The sequence below is a fragment of the Macrobrachium rosenbergii genome, chromosome 41 (assembly GCF_040412425.1).
Source record: "Macrobrachium rosenbergii isolate ZJJX-2024 chromosome 41, ASM4041242v1, whole genome shotgun sequence".
Lineage (NCBI taxonomy): Eukaryota > Metazoa > Arthropoda > Malacostraca > Decapoda > Palaemonidae > Macrobrachium > Macrobrachium rosenbergii.
Genome location: NC_089781.1, coordinates 36,209,836 through 36,217,653, shown reverse-complemented (window position 1 = coordinate 36,217,653; position 7,818 = coordinate 36,209,836). Strand labels below are relative to the sequence as shown.

Sequence of the window (7,818 nt, the reverse complement as noted above, 5' to 3'; positions counted from 1 at the left end):
TATGAGAGAGTGTGTTGCTGCTGTCTGTGGGCTTGATTCAATGGTAACTAAGAATCTCGGCGCTCCAGCACAAGAAATAACTCTCAGAGTTATGATTAAAGATTTCTTCAGCCCTAAACACATCTTTGACAGCTTCAAAACTACTTTAAGGAAGCGTGAAGGAAACACTCGATCTCTTATCCTCCTTTTAATGTTCTCAGGTCTCCTTAGAAGACTTAGTAAATGTAAGTATTTTTCTCTAACAGTTGATTTTTAAGAAAGTAAAAAGTGGTTAATAAGCATTGCATCCATATGATCTTAAAATGTATCCCTAATTACAATTATGTTTGATGGGAGTCTGACAATGTTCTTTGTATTCCATAGCCCCTTTTGTGTTTCCTTTCACTCGTCACGTACTGGGATGGGAGGCCACTGACTATGGCATTTGGGTCACTTACAAGAACTTGATGGTTGCATTAGGTAAGAACTATTTAGACAGATTTAAACATTTATACTGACTCTTAAAATGAGCTGATGAACTTAAAAGCAGTCATTTGACCATATCTAAACTTAAGACATATTCCATGATCATATTGCCTATACTAATTCAACACTTTTATACTATAAGTTGAGATCATATTTTTATGATTATGTACTGTAGGTTCCCTTGTTGCTGTGCCTCTTCTCAGTGGATGCCTGGGTGTGCCAGATAACATTCTGGCAATGGTTGGCGCCATGTCTGGAATTATCGAGTACGTTATCTATGGTTGTATCTCTGGAAGTCATGCAAGCCTCATTTGGATTGGTGAGTAAAGAGCACGGCACAGATCTTTAAAAATTGCCGTCTAAAGATGATTATAGCACCATTTGCACACCTTTAGATCTGTAGATAATCATACTAACAGTTGGCCTTTTCTTTCAGGTCCAGTGGCCGCTTTATTGCTGAATTCTTGTACCATTGCTCAAAGGGCCATGATAACTAAATTTGTCACCAGACATGAAGTTGGTAAGTTATTAGATTTCTAGTTCATAACTCACACGTTTTCAGTGCAGTTTCCTGCAACAACGAAGTGGAGATAATCTAATGATTAATGTGACCTTGAGAAAGTGTGTGGATGTGTATGAGAGTGTGTTTGGTGAAACATGCACTGGATGACCAGTACCCTTTACCAATGATTAGTGTTCGAAGTTCATCAATGAAAATTTGACACTTTTCCAATCGGGAAACCATCTTGCCTTAAGCAACATGAAACACAGTCATCAGCACTCCATTTCTTTTTTTTTTTTTTTTTTTTGTATCTTGTTATACTGCGAGGATATTACTTACTTTTATCAAACTCATCGCGTCACTGATATGAGTTCATTTATTCAGCGCTCGGTGGCCTTGACAAAGGTATGCTTTCTCCTGAGAGCTCTTGTTTTTGATATGCGTAGTTACTTTTCAACAAAGCTAAGTACTCAATTTATTTTCAAATGTATTCTTTAAACAGGGAAGGTTTCAGCTGTCCAAGGTGCCCTGGACGGCTTGATGCCCGTGGTGAATTCGGGAGTGTACTCCGCTGTCTACTCCAATACTGTCAGTAGCTTCCCTTCCGCCCACTTTTTCCTAGGGGCATCTGCCAGTGCTCTCATGATGGTAATATTCAGGTAAATTAAAGTGAGTGTATTTTGTTTCTAGGTGTTAAACCTGCTTTCTCCTTTCATTTTTGCAGTAATTTCGAAATATGTGAGGCTAAAAAAAAAACAGTTTACAGAAAAGAGTAACACAATTGTAACTGACATTCATTTCTATCGCAAATGGAAATAACTGCAGGTATAATCATTTCTACTTGCAGTATTATCAACAGTAAGACCAAAACCCACGGGTATGACGTTGAAGGTGCTAGTCCCAAGGAGATCCTTGGACCCATCGAGAATAAGTCTTTTGTTATCAGTAAAGATTCCCGATGGCTTGCAACGCCAGAGGCCATTGCTGTCCATATGGTTCCATACCATGGAATGGCAAATCTTCTATCAGCTGTTCCTTTGCAACAACTCCATATGAGCAGGAAACCTAAGAAGTCCTCAAAAATTAATCAGCCCTTGAGGAAGGCATTCGTCAACAACTTAACTTCAAAGTATCCCTAGGAGAGGTCTTCAAAATAAACAGGACTCAAGAAGGTTTCAAGACCTTTCCAGTGAGCTGTATATCCACCATATCAAGTTTATGTGGAAATGGTCTTGTGCTTCGAACTTTCGTTCCAACGCACAACGAGGCGGAGGAAAGAAAGAAAATTCAGGCAACAGTGCCAGTGGTCAGCCTATTCTGAAGCTGAGAGATGTACTTAAATGAGAAACTTTTCCCAAAGAAACAACTGTTTGTTGTTAAAGCATCTGTTGCTCTTCCTATTATAAAAATGTTATTATTTTTATAATATTTATGAACATGTAATATTGAGCAAAAAGATTTACAGTTATTATGGATGAATTATCACTCCGCGCATCTAATTTATATAATATAGTCAATGATAATCACTTGCATTATTTTAGATACCTGAATAATAGAACCTGATTATTATGTTATCTTTTGCTAGAGTCATAAAGCTGCGGACTGCTGGGCTGGAGTTTTCGGCCGGCTGATGAAGAGTTGGAATTTATTATCTCATCGCTACAATGTGGTTTTCCACAATGAGCTGTAGGTCCCGTTGCTAAGTAACCAATTGGTTCTTAGCCACGTAAAATAAGTCTAATCCTTCGCCATCTCCGATGGAGAGCATTAATCAACACAGTGGTCTGGTAAAACTAAAAATACCGAAAAAAAAAAAAAAAAGTCCTTCTGACTGAAATTCCTCAATTTGTATTTTCTATTTTCTTTATTGTGCAGTTCTACAACTCTCCATCAGTGAACTTTAATGGGCGATTCGTTTTATCTACATATACAACTCCAAGTCAGTTTTGTGATCCCATAAAGATAACAGCTGATTTTTGCATTCACGACCTTTAATTCTTGTTGCATAGAAAATTACGATTCCGTACTTAGCACAATGTCCTGTGAGCGTTATGTTCCTAGTGAAGATAAAAGTAATTGTCGAAAACCATCAGCCACAACTCACTGACAAGCAGAAAGGGGTCCTATCCTTCTACACCAATAAATGGATATATTCATGAAATTCTTAACAATCCTTGTATTACGAAGCATATCGGACAAAGCACCAAGGAACTTGTGTCACGACTGAAACAACATTAATGCAATGTAAGATTAGGAAACACGTCCAGCAGCCTCTTTCAGAACATGAATGAGTGATCATGACTTTACCCGGACAGATGAAAAAGAAGTTATGCGATGTGAGAAGATTGTTAATTGCAATATTTGAGAGTCATACCCCATAAACAAAAGTTATAAAGAACTTCGTAAAGCTAGTCAAGGTGTGTACGGAACCAAAGAATAAGTCGTCAATTTCTAGACAATCATCTTTCAGTTAGCTGGTTTGTCTCTTTGGTTTTAATTTTGTGGACAAAAATTTTGCATTCCATAATTGATGAGTTGCTTGCTTTGAGTACCGGACAACAAAGGCACCTCTTCATTTACCTTTTTTTCTCTTATATATATATATATATATATATATATATATATATATATATATATATATATATATATATATATATATATATATATATATAAATATTTATATATATATGATTTTTATATAACATTATATACATATACATACATACATACATATATATATATAGGAATATATATATATATATAAATGATAAATGGTTTGTCACATGTAAGTGATTTTTATACTAACATTAAGCAACAAATCCAGTCAACGTAATAACCAATATTTGTACTGTCGAGTGAATATCAAGTCAATTATAAATGATAAATTTATCATTTATATGTAAGTGACTTGAACACTAGACAACAACCAACAACTTCCAGTCAACGTATATAACCATATTAGGCGTTCGTTGTACTGTCGAGAGTTCAAGTCACTTAGGTACCAAACCATTTATCATTTATATTTATATATACATTCGGTGATATTATATAATATATATATATATATATATATTAAATATATATATATATATATATATATATATATATATATATATATATATATATATACAATAATATATATATATATATATATATATATATATATATATATATATATATATATATATATATGTACAATAATATATATATATATATATATATATATATATATATATATATATATATATATATATATATATACATATATATATATATATATATATATATATATATATATATATATATATATATATATATATATATAGTTTTACTCTGACCTACTTGCTGCATTCCTTGCTCAGGGATCCAGTCCTGGAGAACAGGGGACTTACCATGAAAACTTTAACTCTGAATGCAATTGCTAGGTCAGGTGGACACTTATATAGAAAAACAGTTGGGCTGAAAGCCGTACTTCAACAAGGAACTGTTGCAGATAAACACTTAGGTTTACTTTAAATGGTAAATATTGACAATTAAGCACGTCAATCAGAAGAATGGGGAATGATAGGTGGGTTAAGCAAAGTTCTGCTACGTGGTTAAATATTACAGCAATTGTTCAAATACTGAAGAATCTATTGGTAATCCTCTTGAAAGGGACACTGAGGAATTGATTGCAGTAGCAAGGCCACAGCAAGAAGCACAAGAATAGCAGTTGTTTCCACAACTAGCACCGCTGTCTGCAATTAAAGAATGCAAGCGGTTACGTAAGGGGTGCCAAAATAACTTGATTCTGGTGCAAGATGCCTACATTAAAATTCACACTGGACTAACTAATTCAGGACTTTATGAGAAATCGCACTTCAGAAAAGAAAATTAAATTCAGTAGAAGATTAAAGATAAGTGACTGTTTAAAGAACCTCGAATCAGGGACATTACCTTAAAACAGAGTGATGGAGAGCCTCGTTGAATTTCACCAGAAATGGAGGGATAAGTTTAATGGGTCTCACTTGGAAGTTACTGGGGGTGGCCGCAAGGTGGCCACGGGGTTAGCTCAGATTGAGCAAACAAGGGACAGGTGTGTTAGCTATGGAGCCCAGGAGGGTTTCTGAGAGCAAGGCTGGCTGCACCCCACATTTTATGACCTCGGCTGATTATTTTCCTGTTCTTTTCAGAGGGCTCTCGGAGCGCCGGCGTCTGGCCTCAGAGGTCAAGATGGCGTCTCAGTCACATGTTTTGTGACCTCCATTTTCTTTGTCAAGACCTCGTGTGGGCCTTCCCATCCTGGTGACCTCTGGTAACCCCAGGTTCATCTGTTTCTATGGAGGACTCAACTTTTCTGGCGGATTTCGGCAGGCCTTCTTCTCCATTCTCCTTCACCTGAAAGAAGGTTTTCAAAGCAGTCACCAGGTCTAGGAAAGATTAAGAAATTCACCAAAGTGGAGCATGGAGAGAATTTACAAGGGACAGAGTTTATCAAGCCCTTCCTGAGTTAGTTATCAGTATGAACAATACTACTTTTTATTTTATGAGACAGGTTGGAGGTTAAGTTGGCTTACTAAGTGGTTTCCAACATTAATATATATATATATATATATATATATATATATATATATATATATATATATATATATATATATTGTAGTGATAACTAGGAGTTCTGAATATTCTGAATATTAATTAACATAGCGAGAGAGAGAGAGAGAGAGAGAGAGAGAGAGAGAGAGAGAGAGAGAGAGAGAGAGGGAATAGCAAAACATATGTGTTATGTCTATATCGTGATTACAAGGCCAAAACTCTGGTACGCTTAATCGAACTGGAAATCATAAAGGAATTCGTAAACCAGTGCTAGAAAAGCAAAACGTGTTGCGATTACAAAGCCAAACTCAGGTACGTCTTATGACTGTGTCATGATTACGAAGCCATTATGACTGCATTTAATCGAGCTGGAAATCACAAGGAATTCATAACCAAATGTGTGGTGGCCTTAGTTGGATAAACAGCCGCCGGAATTCATAACTTCCGGTGACGTGAAAAGCACCTCCTTTGAAAAGCCTCAACCAATTAGGCATCTACAAAGGCGGGACAGAAGCAAGATTCCCGCCTATGATGGGCTGGACAATTGAATTCAAAATTCCTTAAGAAGGCCAGTTCAGAGGGAGAGCAGAAGAGAGAAGGCAAGGAAGCAGAAGAAAAAAGAGCTTGAGGTCGTAGGCCTCACCAGTAGTGGGTTGATATAAGGAGAAAGGCTCACATTTGACTCACACTTTAAGCTTGCACTGCAATTCATTTTGTAACCTACTGTAACTTTGTTTCTTTTGGTGCTAATGAAAGAAAGAAACTACTAAGTGTCTTCTAAAGCCTCCTGGGACTAAATATGCTATTTCATAACAATGGCAAGCAGAACTCTAATGACAGGCATAACAAAAAGTGATAATTCAAACAATAACAAAATAAAGCACGACAATATTATATATATATATATATATATATATATATATATATATATATATATATATATATATATTTATTTATGAACCAAACCTCAGTTCATCAGGTTCTATCATCAATTACAGAGAAATGGACTGGAAAGACTGGCAGAAGCCGAGACAACAATGGGGAAAGGGGAACAACAAAACCAGCAAAATAATCTGAATACTAGTTTATTAACATTAAGAAATGTACATATTTACAAATGAGTCAAGTTTGGTCAAAAGTAATTAAATAAATCATATCAAACATCACACATAAGCCACGAGTCAGTCAAAAAATACCATAGATGTAGCAAAAATTAAAGTTACTTCAAATAAACATTACCATCACAGCAAAAAGTAACAAACATCATATAAAAGAGAACAACATTTAAGCTACATCAAACAATAAGCAATGCAGACAGCATAAATAATAATATCAGACAATCCACGGTATAACCAATTAACCATAGTAATATACAAATATCTGAAAAACCAATAAAGCAGCAAATATAAAGTCAATAACAATCATAAACTTAAGTATCAAATAATACCAGTATAATAATAATCACAATCCCGTACAGTACAAAAACATAACATCCACCTTGGGAAGTCATGACCAACATCAAAGGTTACCGAGGACGACCATCAAACTACCGCCATGAAATCATCGAAACTACCGTGTGGGCAGCAAACAGGAATATCTCCACAAAACACAGATGATCACGACAGAGTCTATGCAACAGCCACACTGTTGTCTCAGAGGAATGCCCCCCTCTCCACTGGCGACTATGGTTGAGCCACCAACTCATCCTCGATAATTTTACAGTAGTTCTCCTCATCGAAAACTGTCAAAGACAACAGGTACCAACTACCTGCTATTAAACAAGTCCATGCTGCTATGCTGTCTAGACCCTGACTCGATGGCTGCCCACAAATGACTAACGTTCTGCTGACGAAAGCAACAGACGTAAACTATAAACACAAAAAAAAAAAGCACCACCGGGAAAGGAGTGCACTCTCAATAGGGGAGCAATTGCTCCGTAGACAAAACAAGACAAACAATAAATTAATATATATATATATATATATATATATATATATATATATATATATATATATATATATATATATATATATATATATATATATATATATATATATATGTGTGTGTGTGTATATATATATATATATATATATATATATGTATGTGTATATATATATATATATATATATATATATATATATATATATATATATATATATATATATATATATATATATATATATATAATTTCATGATATTGACTTTAAAATGTATATCTTTCCATGATTTTGATATATTTACTGTTGTAGCTATCGTGTGTTCTGTGTAATGTTAAT

The 7,818-nt window shown here is 34.8% G+C and overlaps 1 protein-coding gene across 1 annotated transcript in view; it reads left to right on the top strand.

The window, feature by feature from the left end:
* The window catches only part of LOC136826466 (proton-coupled folate transporter-like), a 3,177-nt gene extending 934 nt beyond the window's left edge, over positions 1–2,243 (top strand). The window contains exons 1-6 of the mRNA XM_067083673.1: positions 1–224; positions 364–459; positions 641–784; positions 902–985; positions 1,470–1,626; positions 1,815–2,243. The exon at positions 1–224 is cut by the window's left edge and continues 934 nt beyond it. Coding sequence (XP_066939774.1) covers positions 1–224; positions 364–459; positions 641–784; positions 902–985; positions 1,470–1,626; positions 1,815–2,106 — 997 coding nt within the window. The 3' untranslated portion in view covers positions 2,107–2,243. The remainder of the gene's footprint in view (positions 225–363; positions 460–640; positions 785–901; positions 986–1,469; positions 1,627–1,814) is intronic.
* Positions 2,244–7,818: the final 5,575 nt, after the last annotated feature.